We start from the raw sequence: 19,127 nt of genomic DNA, 5'->3' as shown, positions 1-19,127 counted from the left end.
CATCCCTTTCCCTCTCCACCACCCTCTCCCTCTCCCTCTCCACCACCCTCTCCCTCTCCCCCTCCCTCTCCCCCTCCCTCTCCCTCTCCCCCTCCCTCTCCCTCTCCCTCTCCCTCTCCACCACCCTCACCCTCTCCCTCTCCCCCTCACTCTCCCCCTCCCTCTCCCTCTCCCTCCCTCTCCCTCTCCCTCTCCCTCTCCCTCTCCCTCTCCCCTCCCTCTCCCCCTCCCTCTCCCTCTCCCTCTCCCTCTCCCTCTCCCTCTCCCTCTCCCTCTCCCTGTCCTCGGCGGCGAAGGGAGCAGCGCATCCACTGCCGATTGGATGCTTTAACTTCCCTAATGGCTGCACTTGCTGTGAAGTGGGGCCTCTAAATTGGCTATCAAGTCCTTCCCAACACTCAGACCGTCTCTGGAATTTGTTGCATTTCTCTGCATTGCTCTCCAACCCTCCATCCGTCTCCCTCTCCCTCTCCGTCTCTCTCTCTCTGCGCAACTCCTCTTCTTCCTCATCCTCCCCTCCTCTCCTCCTCCTCCTCCTCCCCTTCTTCTTGTGGCTCCTGTAATGGTGCCTGTCTCTGGATTTCCATTTCTCGCCGCCTGCTGCTCTCTTGCCGGAATGAGTCCTACCTTTGGAGTGCCCACTATATCCCCCTCTGCTGTAGACTCTGCTGTGTCTCTGAGGACGCAAGCTGCAGCTTTCTGAGTCTGTGTCACTCATGTGGTGCTCACATATGAGACAATCCTCCCTGTCGTCTCTGATAGGGCTATGATGGTCTGGGCCAGAGTAGGCTTTGTTGTTGTGCTTGTTGTCAACATCTGTTGGTTCCTCAGCGCAGACAGAGGTTGAGCTGATACACCAAGCCACAGATAACTTACTCTGACTGTCACCAACACTAACCTTCGCCCTGCTCTGCCACTGCTGCGAGGCCCTAAAGTCAAAATGGAGGGGGTTGCAGCTGTAGGTGAGACGGGGCTCTGTCCTGGTGAAGGTCAGCATCTCTGAAGGCCACTGGAGAACAGTGTTTCCATCTCTGCTGAGCACAGAGAAGAACGGTTGGCTGGGCTTGGTGAAAAGACACGACAGGGTCTTCACTACCGGAATGTCTTCTTCTTTCTCTTCCTCGCTCACAGTCCCAGGACACGGAGAGGACTGAGAGGACTGAGAGGACTGAGAGGAGGAGGACTGGTTCTCAGGGGGACCATCAGAACCGGGGATGACCTCAGAAGAGGAACTGCTAATGGAGGAGTCCTCTTCCCCCCAGACGCTCTCCTCTACTTTATGAGCTTGTTGGTGTTTGCTTGTTTCCGGCTCAGCCTCTGTTGGGCTGTTTCTCTGAGTTTCCTCAGAGTTCTGTGTATCTAGTACTGTGTCTGGGTCGTCTGGGGGAATGTGACAAGGGGAGGCAGGTAATTGGGAGACAGAGGACATATAAGGTCTGGCCATATCCTCAGAGTTAACTAGCACAGAACACAGATGTGAGGCCAGTGGTGGCATGGGGATGTCAGACCTGGCTAGTGCATCTGATGACCTCTGGCTCCCCTGACTAAAACGAACACTGTTTGGGCTGAGATCACCAGGCTGAGTGCCAATAGCCTTCACAGTCCCATGACACAGTCCCTTTTCCTCTGCAGCGGGAGAGTCCGGAATGTTCAGCGCAACAAGGGGCATTCTGAGCTTCTGTCTTCTGATGCATTCTTTGGAACCCTCCTCTGTGTTCTCACAGAACACGGAGGCTGAAGATTTCAGCTTCACGGATGCTTTCTTTGGGAAGGAGAATGAGAATGCTATTTTATGCTTGTTGTAAGTCTGTTTCTTGGCCTTTCCTGTGTAAGGCCAGTAGAGTGTTTTCTGGGTCTTGCTGTTGGTGGCCAGACCAGTGCTGGCGCTGGTGTGGCTGTGGGTGTGGGTCCCTGTCTCCAGCACTGTGGAGTTGTTGGTCTCCTCTGAAGGTCCATCGGTACAGCTGTCTCTGAAACTGCCCTCCACTGCCACCGTAGTTGACTTGAACTTGGGGCCACTGCCTGGAGCGCTGAAACATAGAAAAATAAACATTTGAATGAATGTCTGCAAGTCCATATTCATACGTGCATGGAACTCAATTGTTGTAGGCGAATCCCTTAATGATATCAACGCTCATGATTCATGTATCTCAAGCAAGGACTCATCCCTAGACATCTGAATTTCCCCATACATCAAAATGATACACAGTGTATAAAAATGTAGGCTAACCAGTGGGCAAATCTGGTTGAAATGAATTCATTATAATCAGAACTGGTATGTCTAGTTTTCTGACTCCAACTTCACATGTTAAGACTCAGGACCCTGCTATACATTATCTGTGACAGATCACACTTCAACCAATAATCTGTGATGAATCATATCCTGGAAAGTTCAGCGATGTATGTACCCACCATTGGACCTCTCTACGTTGTTCGGCCAGTTCATGTATCCGCCGGAGTGCTCTCTCCTGTTTCCGCTCATCCTTCCTGGTCTTAGAGGTCACGTTCCGGGCAAACTCTCTCTGCTTCAGCTCCTTCAGCCTCTGTGGAAGTCAGAAAACTTTCATTTTAGAGATTGCTAATATCTCGAATATCTCTAAGGTTGCGTACCTAACGGCACCCTATTCCCTCAATAGTGGAATGCCAAGTAGTGCACTATATCAGAAAGGCTGAGGCTAATGGCCTGTTGATCTCTCCCCAAACAATCTACATCTAATCTAGCACTATATAGGGGTGCCTAAATCTTCTGTTGAGGCTATTGGCCTGTTGATCTCTCCCCAAACAATCTACATCTAATCTAGCACTATATAGGGGTGCCTAAAAGGGTGCATCTATCTCTAATATCTCTACGTGTCGACGGGGCAGCAGTGGAGAAGATCAAACGCTTCAAGTTCCTTGGCGTGCACATCACTGACAACCTGAAATGGTCCCTTCACACGCACAGTGCGGTGAAGAAGGCGCAAAGGGCACCTCTTCAACCTCAGGAGGCTGAAGAAATGTGTGGCCCCTAAAGACCATCACAAACTTCTACATATGCACAATTTGAGAGCATCCTGTCGGGCTGTATCACCGCCGGGTACGGCAACTGCACCGTCCACAGCCACAGGGCTCTTCAGAGGTTAGTGCGGTCTGCCCAACGCATCACCAGGGGCACACTGCCTGCACTTCAGGACATCTACAGCACCCGGTGTCACAGGAAGGACAAGAAGTTCATCAAAGACCTCAGCCACCCGAGCCATGGCCTGTTCACCCCCGCTACCATCCAGAAGGCGGAGACCGTACAGGTGCATCAAAGCTGGGACTGAGAGACTGATAAACAGCTTCTATCTCCAGGCCATCAGTGTCACGATCGTCGATAGAAGCGGACCAAGGCGCAGCGTGATAAGCGTACATCTTTATTAAGTACACACACGAACAAAAACAACAAACCAAACGATACGTGAAGTCCTAGGTTAATAACACAAACCTTACGGAACAAGATCCCACAATAAACTAGTGCCAAAAGGCTGCCAAAGTATTGTCCCCAATCAGAGACAACGAGCTACAGCTGTCTCTGATTGGGAACCACCCTGGCCAACATAGATATAAATGATCTAGAACAAAACATAGAAAACTATAACATAGAACCTACTATAACATAGAACCTGGCTCAACATTAAAGAGTCCCCAGAGCCAGGGCGTGACAGTACCCCCCCAAAGGCGCGGACTGCGACCGCGCCAACCAAACAACAGGGGAGGGGCCGGGTGGGCATTCCGCCTCGGAGGCGGCTCCGGCTCCGGGCGTGACCACCACTCTCCTTCTACCCCCCCGTAGCGCCCCTGGTCTAGTCCCGCTGGCCGAAGCTGGACTGGACACCGGTGGAGCGGATTGCTCTGGCTCCGCAGTGGAGCAGCTGACCGGTGCCGGACCAGGCACCGGTGGAACAGGCACGGGCCATGCCGGACTGACGACGTGCACCACTGGCTTGGTGCGGGGAGCAGGAACTGGCCGGACCGGGCTGGCGACGCGCACCACTGGCTTGGTGCGGGGAGCAGGAACGGGCCGGACCGGGCTGACGACGCGCACCACTGGCTTGGTGCGGGGAGCAGGAACAGGCCGGACCGGGCTGGCGACGCGCACCACAGGCTTGGTGCGAGGGACAGGAACAGGCCGGACCGGGCTGGCGATGCGCACCACAGGCTTGGTGCGAGGGACAGGAACAGGCCGGACCAGGCTGGCGACGCGCACCACAGGCTTGGTGCGGGGAGCAGGAACGGGCCGGACCGGGCTGACGACGCGCACCACAGGCTTGGTGCGGGGAGCAGGAACGGGCCGGACCGGGCTGGCGACGCGCACCACAGGCTTGGTGCGAGGGACAGAAACAGGCCGGACCGGGCTGACGACGCGCACCACTGGCTTGGTGCGGGGAGCAGGAACGGACCGGGCTGACGACGCGCACCACAGGCTTGGTGCGGGGAGCAGGAACAGGCCGGACCGGGCTGTGGAGACGGACTGGAGGTCTGGAGCGAAGAGCTGACACAACCCGTCCTGACTGAATGCCTATTACTACACACTCTGTGTGAGGACGTACAGGGCTGTGCACTCGTACTGGCACTACAGCACGTGGCACTGGCGCAGGATATCCGGGACCGAGGAGGGGCACTGGAGACCACGAGCGTTGAGCCGGCACACTCCGTCCTGGCTGCATGCCCACCTTAGCACGACACGTGCGTGGTGCTAGCACAGGACGTACAGGACTGTGCCGGACCACTCGCGGCACAGTACGCAGCTCTGCATACCTCGGAACCTGCCCAGTCTCACGCTGCCTAGCCTGAGTACGGGGAGTTGGCTCTGCTCTACCTCTAGGCTCCGCCAACCTCCCTTCCAGCCCCCCAAACCCGGTGGCCTCCTCTCCTAATCCACCGATACGTCCTGTAGCTGCCTCCAGCATCCCCGGCGTCCATGCCGTGTGCCCCCCAAAAAAATTTCCTGGGGTTGCCTCTCGCCTGTCCGACGACGACCCGGTTGGCGCCGCTTCTCCTCTCCTGCCTGGGTCTCCCCATTCATCGCCCTCCGGTAACGGACGGCCTCCTCCTCGGTGATCTTCCCCCAACCGAGGAGGACATCCACTAGTGTTACCTCCGGCGTTTGCTCCTGGACACGCTGCTTGGTCCTTAGGAGGTGGGATCTTCTGTCACGTTCGTCGATAGAAGCAGACCAAGGCGCAGCGTGATAAGCGTACATCTTTATTAAGTACACACACGAACAAAAACAACAAACCAAACGATACGTGAAGTCCTGAGGTTAATAACACAAACCTTACGGAACAAGATCCCACAATAAACTAGTGCCAAAAGGCTGCCTAAGTATGGTCCCCAATCAGAGACAACGAGCTACAGCTGTCTCTGATTGGGAACCACCCTGGCCAACATAGATATAAATGATCTAGAACAAAAGATAGAAAACTATAACATAGAACCTACACACCCTGGCTCAACATTAAAGAGTCCCCAGATAGGGCGTGACAATCAGTCTGTTAAAAAGTCATCAATAGCCAGCCTTCACCCAGTACCCTGCCCTAAACTTAGTCACTGTCACTAGCTGGCTACCACCTGGTACTCAACGCTGCATCTTACAGACTGCTGAGCTGTGTACAGTACCTTGCAAAAGTATTCATCCCCCTTGGCGTTTTTCCTATTTTGTTGCATTACAACCTGTCATTTAAATTGATTTTTATTTGGATTTCATGTAATAGACATACATAAAATAGACCAAATTGGTGAAGTGAAATGAAAAAAATTACTTCTTTCAAAAAATTCAAAAAAATCAATAACGGAAAAGTGGTGCGTGCATATGTATTCACCCCCTTTTCTATGAAGCCCCTAAATAAGATATGGTGCAACCAATTCCCTTCAGGAGTCACATAATTAGTTAAATAAAGTCCACCTGTGTGCAATCTAAGTGTCACATGATCTGTCACATGATCTCAGTATATACACACCTGTTCTGAAAGGCCCCAGAGTCTGCAACACCACTAAGCTAGGGGTACCACCAAGCAAGCGGCACCAAGAAGACCAAGGAGCTCTCCAAACAGGTCAGGGACGAAGTTGTGGAGAAGTACCGATCAGGGTTGGGTTATAAAAAAATATTTGAAACTTTGAACATCCCACGGAGCACCATTAAATCCATTATTAACAAATGGAAAGAATATGGCACCACAACAAACCTGTCAAGAGAGGGCCGCCCACCAAAACTCACGGACCAGGCAAGGAGGGTATTAATCAGAGAGGCTGTTACGAACCCCGTGGCTCTAAACATCTAGGGTGGATGGACATGAGACCCGTAACATAAATTCATGTAAATTATAAGTGTGACATGGAATAGTGAGAACAAATAAGACACAACTACCATGAACTACCGTCAAACACAAAGTGTTTATTTATGAACACACGGTAAGGGTTTGGGAAAAAGGGCTGAGCAGGACCCAAGAAATGAAACAATAGTGTAAAAACCCCCTAAACTGATCTAGCCTGCCTAAAGAACCGCTAGGCTACTGCTACCATACAAAAATACAGTGGGTGGTCCGCTCAGGTCTAACTGGTGTTTATAGACAGATTTCGTCCTACGGGTAATGTACGCCCAAGGGCATCTAGCTTAAACCCCCCTTTCCCAAAAAACACACAAAGCTACTAAACAGGGTAATCATCAACTAGCGAGTACACAACACACAGGACACCACCGTGTCCATACTCACATATGGCAAAAAGTCTCTCTCTCCTCCAACAAACACAAGTCTGGTTTTTATAAAATGGGATGTGTGATTGAACAAACGAATAACAGGTGGTGCAATTAACAGGAATGTTCACTGATTGGTCCAATCAGCAGACACCTCAACGACCACCAATCAGGAACATACAGGACACCTGTGATTAGGGCAGAAAGAGTAGGAACACACAAAAACACAGGATACCTGTATCCGTAACACTCCCACCCTTAAAAGAGCAAACCAAAATGGTTTGCGACACACGTATTATCACAACACCCAAATTCACAAATCATCCTATCGGGATAACAAAACAAAAAACCTAGATCATTACACACGAGACAAAGCATCTGCCAACACATTATCTAACCCCTTTTTGTGGCGGGTCTCCAAATTATAATTTTGCACGACAAGTGCCCAACGCATAAGGCGTTGGTTCTGGTTGTACATCCGGTGGAGAAAAACTAAGGGGTTATGGTCAGTATACACTACCACTGGTAATGCACTGGAACTAACATAAACTTCAAAGTACTGCAGAGCTAACAACAAAGCTAGAGCTTCTTGTTCAATGGTGGAATAGTTTGTCTGACATTTGTTAAATTTCCGTGAAAAATAACAGACAGGATGGTCCACTCCACTCTGGTCTTGCTGCAGTAGAACAGCACCAGCACCTCTGGCACTTGCATCTACCTCCAGTTTAAACGGCCGCTCAAAATCTGGCGCAGCAAGAACAGGAGTACTACACAAGAGTGCTTTAGCAGTGTTGAAAGCAGTACAACAATCTTCAGACCATACAAATTTTCTCGCCGGACTGAGCAAATCCGTTAATGGAGCAACTACCGCAGAGAAATTTTTACAGAAACTACGGTAGTAGCCAACCATCCCTAAAAAAACGGCGTAGCTCTCTTCTGGTGGTAGGTGCGGGAAATGCGTTTATAGCCGAGACCTTGGCATCTACAGGGCGCACCTGACCATGGCCGACCTGTTTACCAAGATACGTAACAGTGGCCTTCCCAAACTCGCACTTTGCTAAGTTCAGGGTTAGAGAAGCGGTTGCTAGCCGTTCACACACTACCCTTAGAGTGTTAACATGATCAGACCACTCAGTTGAATAAATTACCAGATCATCAAGGTAAGCACTACAATTAGGAACTCCAGCCAATACTGTGTTAACCAGGCGTTGGAAAGTGGCTGGTGCGTTCCGCATCCCAAATGCCATGACAGCATATTGTAGGAAGTGATCTGGGGTCACAAATGCAGAGATGTCGGAGGCACGTGGGGTTAACGGCACCTGCCAGTAACCTTTTAGAAGATCTAATTTGGTTACATAGGTAGCAGCACCAACAGTATCAATACAGTCATCCAGTCTGGGTAACGGGAACGAGTCGGGCACTGTGACAGCATTGACTTTCCGATAGTCCGTACATAATCTGGATGTCCCATCAGGTTTAGGAACCAGAATGCACGGAGAACTCCAAGGACTTGAACTTGGCATAGCCAGGTTATTCTCCAGCAAATAACCGACCTCACCCCTCATTATCTTTCTCTTAGCGACGTTGACACGATAAGGATGTTGCTTGATAGGTGCAGCGTTTCCAACATTAATGTCATGTTCTAACACATTTGTACATGTAGGAACATCATTAAAAAGACATGGAAAGCTGTGTAATAGTCTCACAATATCATCTGACTGTCTGTCCGTTAAATGAATCAGGCTTGACGGGAGAGACAGCAGCATCTCTGAATTGGGCAATCTAGCACACTGCTGCTGAGTATTGCGCAACTCCAAACCATCTCCGTCCACATCATTAACATGACCTCCCACTACAGCCGTAGCAGCAACAGAGACAGCCGACTCGGCCAGTTTCTCTGGACTGTCTACCTGAGTAACGGGTCTGCTGTGGTATGTCTTCAACATGTTAACGTGGCACACCCGAGATTGGCGTTTTCTATCAGGAGTCTGTATCACATAGTCAGTTTCAGTTAGTTTCTTTTCAATGACATAAGGACCAGAGAAACGTGCTGACAATGACGCTCCTGGCACAGGCAACAACACAAGAACTCGGTCACCTGGCTGCAGTGAACGAGAAACAGCCTGTGTGTCATAGTGTCGTTTCATCCGTTTCTGTGAGGAAGACAGCGCTTCCTTTGCTAGAGCACAGGCAGCATGTAGGCGCTCACGAAAGCGACTAACGTAGTCCAACACATTTTCTTTCACACACAACTCTTGTGACAAAAACTGATCCTTAAGGACTTTCATAGGTCCTCTCATGGTGTGTCCAAACACCAGTTCAGCTGGGCTGAACCCTAGGGATTCCTGTACTGTCTCACGGACAGCAAACAACACTAGAGGAACTCCCTCATCCCAATCTTTCTCAGATTCCAAACAATATTTACGGAGCATAGACTTCAGGGTCTGATGCCAACGTTCAAGCGCACCCTGAGACTCTGGGTGATATGCGCTTGACACACGGTGTGTAACTGACAAGGATTTTAACACTTGTTTGAAAAGTTTAGAAAGGAAATTCGTACCCTGATCAGTTTGTATCACCTTAGGTAATCCAAAAGTTGAGAAGAATTTGATCAACGCTTTACTCACCACCGGAGCAGTAATCCTTCGCAGAGGAATGGCCTCTGGGTACCTGGTGGCCACACACATAATTGTCAACATAAACTGGTTACCAGATTTTGTTTTTGGTAATGGTCCAACACAATCAACCATCACATGTTCGAATGGTTCACCTATGGCCGGTATGGGACAAAGAGGCGCGGGGAAATAACCTGGTTCGGTTTCCCAACTACTTGACAGGTGTGGCAAGTCCGACAGAACTGAGCCACATCTTGTTTTAAACCAGGCCAAAAGAAATGTCGCAAAACACGATCATAAGTCTTGGTGACTCCCAGATGTCCGGACCACTGGTGATCATGAGCGAGGGATAAAACATTTTGTCGAAAGGCTGTAGGAATCACTATTTGGTAAACAGCATTCCAATCTCCGCCAGCGTCAACATGGGATGTCCATTTACGCATGAGGAGATTACCATCAATGAAGTATGCCATGTTTTTCTTCTTTAGCTCGTCTTTTGAGACAACACTAGAAAAACATTTAGCCAGGCTAATGTCAACCTGTTGGTTAGCGATCAGCTGCTCACGAGTAACTGGTAACTGTATTGCTTCAGCAACAAGTTCCACATCCTTCTTCCTTTCTCTGGGCTGTTGGTCAGACTGCACCAGCTTACCAGAGGTAGCACCCGAACTATCCTCTGGGTCACACTCTCTGAATAGAATCGTGTCTGACAAATCTACCACTTCACCCACTTGTCGTGCTTGAGCACGTGTGACAGCACAAGCGGGGAACACATCTGGATAACCCTGTGCCAGCTCCTCGGAGAGAGACTGGTCACTTTTATCCAATACCTCCAATATGGGTATTACCTTTCCTCCGGCAATATCGTTGCCCATTATAAATGTCACACCTTTTACTGGCAACATAGGACGTACGCCCACTCTGAACAATCCACTGACTAACTCAGAGTGTACGTTCACAAAGTGCAATGGCACTGGGACGAAACCCATTTCAATTCCTTGTACTAACACACTGGAACCACAATATGTATTACTGGACAAGGGCAACACATCAGCTAGTATGAACGACTGCGCCGCACCAGTATCTCTGAGGATTCTAACTGGACGCTGAGACGCTTCGTCATCTGATATAGAAACAAACCCCTCAAAAATGAACGGTTCATAACTGTGATCTGGGACAGGGACTTTCAAACCACATTCACTATGAGGCTTCTGTCTTGATTCCGGCCCTACAACCGTACGAATCAGCCCAACACCCGTTGGCGGCCTGGCGTGCTGAGGCATCCCCGGTTTGCGTTTTAGCAGAAAGCAATCATTAACTATATGTCCCACCTTATGACAATAGAAACAGTGACGCACATCTTTTGGGCGTGCTGGATGTACTGCTGGTCGACTAGGACTAGAAGTTAGCAACTCCGCAGCCCTGCTCTCCGTACGAGCCGAAAACACGCTCTTATGCGTCAACACAAACTCGTCTGCCAATACAGACGCTTCCGACAGTGAGGATACTTTCTGTTCGGTCAGATAAACTACAATGCGTTCCGGTAAGCAATTTTTAAACTCTTCTAACAAGATTAACTCCCGTAGAGAGTTAAAATCAGTTACCTTACTAGCACTGTGCCATTTGTCAAACAGATTTCCTTTGTCTCTAGCAAACTCCACATAAGTCTGAGTAGGAGACTTTTTATGAGACCTAAATCTCTGTCGATATGCCTCAGGAACAAGCTCATAGGCACGAAGAACAGTAGCTTTGACCACTTCATAATTCAAACTGTCTTCAAGAGGTAGCGCTGCCAGAACCTCTTGGGCTTTACCTGTTAGCTTACACTGAAGTAATAGGCACCATACCTCGTCGGGCCATTTCAATGCTACCGCTATACGCTCAAACACACCGAAATAGGAATCAACCTCTGACTCCCTGAACACAGGTACCAAGGTGATCTGTCTACTAATATCAAATGTAGCAGACGACACCGCTGGTGAGGCTGGCTCACTAGCAGGCATAGTATGAGCAGAGACTAACCTCGCTGTTTCTGCCTCTAGTTCCATTTTACGCATCTCCAGTTCCATCTTACGCGTCTCCAGTTCTTGATCAAGCCTACGCGTCTCCAGTTCCATCTTACGCGTCTCCTGTTCTGCCTCTAGCTTACGCGTCTCCTGTTCTGCCTCTAGCTTACGCGTCTCCTGTTCTGCCTCTAGCTTACGCGTCTCCTGTTCTATCTTACGCGTCTCCTGTTCTGCCTCTAGTTCCATTTTACGCATCTCCAGCTTGTCTTGCCTGATTTGTGCCCGCTCTTCCGCCTCTATTTGGAGCCGTGTCGAGCGGACATCCATCCTGGCATCACTGTCAGTCAGTGGGGAGAGTGGGTCATAACGGGGCAATGTGGCTGGAGCCTTAGCCTCGTCCTCAGACACTGATGGGCTTACAGGAACAGCAACCACATCCCCTACAGGAGCAGCAGACTCAGGCGGCGGTAACTCAAGCACTCGCTCGTTTAACAATATCGCTAACACTACTTCCCTAACTTCTGCTTTCACTAAACCCCTCGGTATGGGTACAGAAAAGTGGTCAGCCAAAGCCTGTAGATCCACTCTACGGCAATTATCAAAAACCTCCCACGTAGGGTTTTCCAAAAATGCCTCCAACTCAAAAGTAGCCATCCTACTAGCAACACGAGCCGTCGACTACTGAACACACAAAAAAAAACAGGTAGTTACAGCTGCTAAGCTCAACACTGAACCAGACACTAACTAATTTACATGAGTAGCATGGGATAGATAGGATCCCAGACGAGCCCCCACTTTATGTTACGAACCCCGTGGCTCTAAACATCTAGGGTGGATGGACATGAGACCCGTAACATAAATTCATGTAAATTATAAGTGTGACATGGAATAGTGAGAACAAATAAGACACAACTACCATGAACTACCGTCAAACACAAAGTGTTTATTTATGAACACACGGTAAGGGTTTGGGAAAAAGGGCTGAGCAGGACCCAAGAAATGAAACAATAGTGTAAAACCCCTAAACTGATCTAGCCTGCCTAAAGAACCGCTAGGCTACTGCTACCATACAAAAATACAGTGGGTGGTCCGCTCAGGTCTAACTGGTGTTTATAGACAGATTTCGTCCTACGGGTAATGTACGCCCAAGGGCATCTAGCTTAAACCCCCCTTTCCCAAAAAACACACAAAGCTACTAAACAGGGTAATCATCAACTAGCGAGTACACAACACACAGGACACCACCGTGTCCATACTCACATATGGCAAAAAGTCTCTCTCTCCTCCAACAAACACAAGTCTGGTTTTTATAAAATGGGATGTGTGATTGAACAAACGAATAACAGGTGGTGCAATTAACAGGAATGTTCACTGATTGGTCCAATCAGCAGACACCTCAACGACCACCAATCAGGAACATACAGGACACCTGTGATTAGGGCAGAAAGAGTAGGAACACACAAAAACACAGGATACCTGTATCCGTAACAGAGGCAACAAAGTGACCAAAGATAACTCTGAAGGAGCTGCAAAGTTCCACAGCGGAGATTGGAGGATCTGTCCATAAGACCACTTTAAGCCGTACACTTCACAGAGCTGGGCTTTACGGAAGAGTGGCCAGAAAAAAGCCATTGCTTAAAGAAAAAAAATAAGAAAACACGTTTGGTGATCGCCAAAAGCCATGTGGGAGACTCCCCAAACATATGGAAGAAGGTACTCTGGTCAGATGAGACTAAAATTGAGCTGTTTGGCCACCAAGGAAAACACTATGTCTGGCTCAAACCCAACACCTCTCATCACCCCAAGAACACCATCCCCGCAGTGAAGCATGGTGGTGGCAGCATCATGCTGTGGGGATGTTTTTAATCTGCAGGGACTGGGAAACTGGTCAGAATTGAAGCAATGATGGATAGCGCTAAATACAGGGAAATTCTTGAGGGAAACCTTTTTCAGTCTTCCAGAGATTTGAGACTGGGACAGATGTTCACCTTCCAGCAGGACAATGACCCTAAGCATACTGCTAAAGCAACACTCGAGTGGTTTAAGGGGAAACATTTAAATGTTTTGGAATGGACTAGTCAAAGAGAATCTGTGGTATGACCTAAAGATTGCTGTACATCAGCGGAACCCATCCAACTTGAAGGAGCTGGAGCAGTTTTGCCTTAAATAAATAGGTCATTTAGCAGACGCTCTTATCCAGAGCGACTTACAGGAGCAATTAGGGTTAAGTGCCTTGCTCAAGGGCACATCGACAGATTTTTCACCTAGTCGGCTTGGGGATTAGAACCAGCGACCTTTCGGTTACTGGTACAACGCTCTTAACCACTAAGCTACCTGCCGCCCAGCGCTCTGGAGCAGGTTTCCATCAAGGATCTCTCTGTACTTTGCTCCGTTCATCTTTGCCTAAATCCTGACTAGTTTCCCAGTCCCTGTGCCTGAAAAACATCCCCACGGCATGATGCTGCCACCACCATGCTTCACCGTAGGAATGGTGCCAGGTTTCCTCAAGACGTGATGCTTGGCATTCAGGTCAAAGAGTTCAATCGTGGTTTCATCAGACCAGAATATCTTGTTTCTCATGGTCTGAAGAATGGCCAGATGTGCCAAGCTTATAGAGACATACCCCATGAGACTTGGCTCTCCAAAGTATTGACTTTGGGGGGGGTGAATAGTTATGCACGCTCAAGTTTTCTGTTTTTTTGTCTTATTTCTTGTTTGTTTCACAAGAAAATATATTTTGCATCTTTAAAGTGGTGGGCATGTTGTGTAAATCAAATGATACAAACCCCCCAAAAATCAATTTTAATTCCAGGTTGTAAGGCATCAAAATAGGAAAAATGCCAAGGGGGGTGAATACTTTCGCAAGCCACTGTACATAGAGTCATTGAACACTGGTCACTTTAATAATGTTTTCATACTGTTTTACCCACTTTATATCAGTGCATTCGGAAAGTATCCAGACCACTTCACAAATTTCTAAAAACCTGTTTTTGCTTCGTCATTATGGGGTATTGTGTGTAGATTGACGAGGGAAAAAAATTATTTCATCTATTTTAGAATAAGGCTGTAACGTAACAAAAAGTAAAGGGGTCTGAATACTTTTCAAATGCACTGTTTGTATTTACTGCATTCTAGTCAAGGCTCCTCCTATATAATTTATTAAATTTTTCTGGTTTATGTGTGTATTATTTTTGTTTATTGCTAGGTATTACTGCACTGTTGGAGATAAAATCATAACCATTTCGCTGCACCTGTGATAACATCTGCAAAATCTGTGTACACAACCAATAAACTATTTGATTTGACATCTCTACATCTATGTCGGGATCTCTAAATCTGTGAAGGGAGAGCAGGGAGTGTAGGGAATCTGTGAGTGCACTCCTCTCCGTCACGTCTAAGTGACAAAGCTGCTTGAATAATAATCCTCTAAGAGAACTTCTTTCTTTTCTCATTTTACATTCTAGTCATTTAGCAGATGCTCTTATCCAGAGCGATTTACAGCAGTGAGTGCATACGTTTTCATATTTCTTTTCACACTCCTCAGCTTCACAACCCTTGTTTTATTTTAACAGACTGTATGTGTATCTGTCTTGGTATGTCATGCATTCAACAATATAATACAGAGATTAAAAACTCTCTTCAGAAGAACTACGGAAGGTAATAAAGCTGTTTTGCTGTTACACTTCATCAAACATATTTTTCGCACAAATGAAAACTGGCTTCAGATGATGCAGCACCATGAAATTGTTCTCAGATTTATTTTCTCAGATCAAACTCTCTGATATTAATTTGAATTTGCTTCCCCGTCTAAAGGGATTTGCGTTTCTGAGGGCCGGGAAGGAAACAGGATTTTCCTATAGTTAATGTCACAGTAGGTTGATGAAACATAAATGAAAATGGACAGTTCCCTGTTGGAAATTAGAACTATTGAATAGATTTATCCACAAACAAATGAACAAATACTGTATGTTTTAGTAGGTTAGCAAATGGTTAAATGTTACTTAAACATTCCTTAAGTAGTATACCTTGCCTTCCATCTACAGTGCCTTTCGGGAAGTATTCAGACCCCTTGACTTTTTCCACATTTTGTTACGTTACAGCCTTATTAAAACATTTATTAAATAGTTTTCCCCCCCTCATCAATCTACACACAATACCACATAATGACAAAGCAAAAACAGGTTTTAGAAATGTTTGCTAATTTATAAAAAATTAAAAACTGAAATATTAAATTTATATAAGTATTCAGACCCTTTACTCAGTACTTTGTTGAAGCACCTTTGGCAGCGATTACAGCCTTGAGTCTTCTTGGGTATGACGCTACAAGCTTGGCACACCTGTATTTGAGGAGTTTCTCCCATTCTTCTCTGCAGATCTTCTCAAGCTCTGTCAGGTTGGATGGGGAGCGTTGCTGCACAGCTATTTTCAGGTCTCACCAGAGATGTTTGATTCGGTTCAAGTCCGAGCTCTGGCTGGGCCACTCAACGACATTCAGACACTTGTCCCGAAGCCACTCCTGTGTTGTCTTCGCTGTGTGCTTAGGGTCGTTATCCTGTTGGAAGGTGAACCTTCACCCCAGTCTGAGGTCCTGAGCGCTCTGGAGCAGGTTTCCATCAAGGATCTCTCTGTACTTTGCTCTGTTCATCTTTGCCTAAATCCTGACTAGTTTCCCAGTCCCTGTCCCTGAAAAACATCCCCACGGCATGATGCTGCCACCACCATGCTTCACCGTAGGAATGGTGCCAGGTTTCCTCAAGACGTGATGCTTGGCATTCAGGTCAAAGAGTTCAATCGTGGTTTCATCAGACCAGACAATCTTGTTTCTCATGGTCTGAGAGTCTTTAGGTGCCTTTTGGCAAACTCCAAGCGGGCTGTCATGTGCCTTTACTGAGGAGTGGCTTCCGTCTGGCGACTCTACCATAAAGGCCTGATTGGTGGAGTGCAGCAGAGATGGTTGTCCTTCTAGAAGGTTCTCCCATCTCCACAGAGGAACTCTAGAGCTCTGTCAGAGTGACCATCAGGTTCTTGGTCACCTCCCTGATCAAGGCCTTTCTCCCCTGATTGCTCAGTTTGGCCGGGCGGCCAGCTCTAGGAAGAGTCTTGGTGGTTCCAAACTTCTTCCATTTCAGAATGATGGAGGCCACTGTGTTCTTGGGGACCTTCAATGCTGCAGAAATGTTTCCGTACCCTTCCCCAGATCTGTGCCTCGACACAATCCTGTCTCAGAGCTCTGCGGACAATTCCTTCGACCTCATGGCTTGTTATTTGCTCTGACAACTGTCAACTGTCAACTGTGGGACCTTCTATAGACAGGTGGGTGCCTTTCCAAATCATCTCCAATCAATTGAATTTACCACAGGTGGACACCAATCAAGTTGAAGGAATATCTCAAGGATGATCAATGGAAACAGGATTCACCTTAGCTCAATTTCAAGTCTCTTAGCAAAGGGTCTGAATACTTACGTAAATGAGGTATTTATGTTGTGCTTTTAAATATGCAAAAATTTCAAAAAAACGGTTTTTTGATTTGTCATTCATTATAGGGTATTGTGTGTAGATTGCTGAGGATTTCTATTTATTTAATCAATTTTAGAATAAGGCTTTAACGTAACAAAGTGTGGACAAAGTAAACGGGTCTGAATACTTTCCTAATGCACTGTGTTCCAGGCAGTGTCAAGGAAGGCCAACAGACTCCAGCCACCCAAGTCATAGACTGTTCTCTCTTCCACTGTACGGCAAGCGGTATCGAAGCATCATGTCTGGAACACCTTCTACCCCCAAGCCATAAGACATACTACACTGATACATCAACAAACGCACACACACATAGACAAACACACATACACACACACTACACACACTTACATCAATAAAACACACACACATGCATATTGACACCACACACACTCACAGACACACACACACGCGCACACACACACACACACGTTCATATTCTTTCACACTCTTCACGTCCGCTGCTGCTACTCTGTGTATTATCTATCCTGATTGCCTAGTGACTTTTACCCCTACCTACAGTGCCTGTACATATTAATTGAATTACCTCAACTACCTTTTACCCCTGCACATTGACTTGGTAACAGTTCTCCTTGTATACCGTGTAGTCTCATAATTTTATTGTGTTTTAATTTTTCTAATTGTTCTTTCTTTTTAACTCTGCATTGTTGGGAAAGGGCTCATAAGTAAGCATTTCACGGTAAAGTCTAAACCTGTTGTATTCTGTGGATGTGACAAATACAATTCATTTTATTCTGATTAATTTAATTTAATAAGTTATCACCATGCACTGTCAGACAGTGGTGGTGGTAGTGGTGGTGGTGGTGGTAGTGGTGGTGGTAGTGGTGGTAGTGGTGGTAGTGGTGGAAGTGGTGGTGGTAGTGGTGGCAGTGGTGGTAGTGGGGGTAGTGGTGGTGGTAGTGGGGGTAGTGGTGGTAGTGGTGGTAGTAGTGGTAGTGGTGGTGATGGTGGTTAGAGTGGTTGATGTGGTGGTAATGGTGGTGGTAGTGGTGGTAGTGGTAGTGGTGGTGATAGTTGTGGTAGTGGTGGCAGTGGTGGAAGTGGTGGTGGTGGTGGTTAGAGTGGTTGATGTGGTGGTAATGGTGGTGGTAGTGGTGGTAGTGATGGTGTTTGTGGTGGTAGTAGTGGTAATGGTGGTGGTAGTGGTGGTAGTGATGTGTTTGTGGTGGTAGTAGTAGTAGTGATGGTGGTGGTGGTGGTATTGGTGCTTGTAGTGGTGTTAGTGGTGGTGGTGGTGGAGATAGTGGTTGAAGTGGTGGTAATGGTGGTGGTAGTGGTGGTTGTGATGTGTTTGTGGTGGTAGTAGTGGTAGTGGTAGTGGTGGTGGTGGTGGTGGTGGTGGTAGTGGTGTTGGTAGTGGTGGTAGTGGTGGTAGTAGTGGTGGTAGTGGTGGTAGTGGTGGTAGTAGTGGTGGTAGTGGTGGTATTGGTGTTAATGGTGGTAATGGTGGTGGTGATAGTGATAGTGGTTGAAGTGGTGGTAATGGTGGTGGTAGTGGTGGTAGTGATGGTGTTTGGGCTGGTAGTAGTGGTGGTAGTGGTGGTTGTAGTGGTGTTGATGTGGTTGTGGTGGTGGTAGTGATGGTGGTGGTGATGGTAGTAGTGGTAGTAATTGTTGTAGTGGTGGTAGTGGTGGTGGTAGTGGTGCAAGTGGTGATAGTGGTGGTAGTAGTGGTGGTAGTGATGGTGATGGTGGTTGTGGTGGTAGTAGTTGTAGTGGTGGTGGTGATAGTGGTGGTAGTGGTGGTAATGATGGTAGTAGTGGTAGTGGTAGTATAAAGGTGGTAATGTTGGTAGTGGTGGTGGTGGTAGTGGTGGTAGTAGTGGTGGTAGTGGTGGTGGTAGTGACGGTGGTAATGGTGGTAGTGGTGGTAGTAATGGTGGTAGTATTGGTAGTAGTGGTGGTAGTGATAGTAGTGGTGATAGTGGTGATAGTGGTGGTAGTGGTGGTAGTGGTGGTAGTAGTGGTAGTGGTGGAGGTGTTGGTAGTGGGGTAGTGGGGGTGGTAGTGGGTGTAGTGGTGGTAGCGGTGGTGGAAGTGGTTGTAGTGGTGGTGGTGGTGGTGGTGGTAGTAGTGGTAGTAGTGGTAGTAGCAGTGGTAGTGGTTGTAGTGGTGGTGGTGTAGTGGTGGTAGTGGTGGTGGTGGTGTAGTAGTGGTAGTGGTGGTGGTGGTGGTAGTGGTGGTGGTAGTGGTGGAGATAGTGGTGGTAATGATGGTAGTGTGTGTACTGGTGGTAGTGGTGATAGTGGTGGTAGT

At 47.7% G+C, this 19,127-nt stretch overlaps 1 protein-coding gene across 1 annotated transcript in view; it reads right to left on the bottom strand.

Annotated features, from left to right (window-relative positions):
• LOC121554912 (zinc finger protein 804A) overlaps positions 1-19,127 on the bottom strand; it is a 146,616-nt gene that overhangs the window by 3,734 nt on the left and 123,755 nt on the right. Inside the window, exons 3-4 of the mRNA XM_045212023.1 lie at positions 2,413-2,543; positions 268-2,030 (exon numbers count right to left, since the gene is read on the bottom strand). Coding sequence (XP_045067958.1) covers positions 268-2,030; positions 2,413-2,543 — 1,894 coding nt within the window. The remainder of the gene's footprint in view (positions 1-267; positions 2,031-2,412; positions 2,544-19,127) is intronic.

This window comes from Coregonus clupeaformis, chromosome 40 (assembly GCF_020615455.1).
Source record: "Coregonus clupeaformis isolate EN_2021a chromosome 40, ASM2061545v1, whole genome shotgun sequence".
Taxonomy (NCBI): domain Eukaryota; kingdom Metazoa; phylum Chordata; class Actinopteri; order Salmoniformes; family Salmonidae; genus Coregonus; species Coregonus clupeaformis.
Note: the sequence above shows the minus strand (reverse complement) of the source record. Positions and strands in the feature narration are given on the sequence as shown.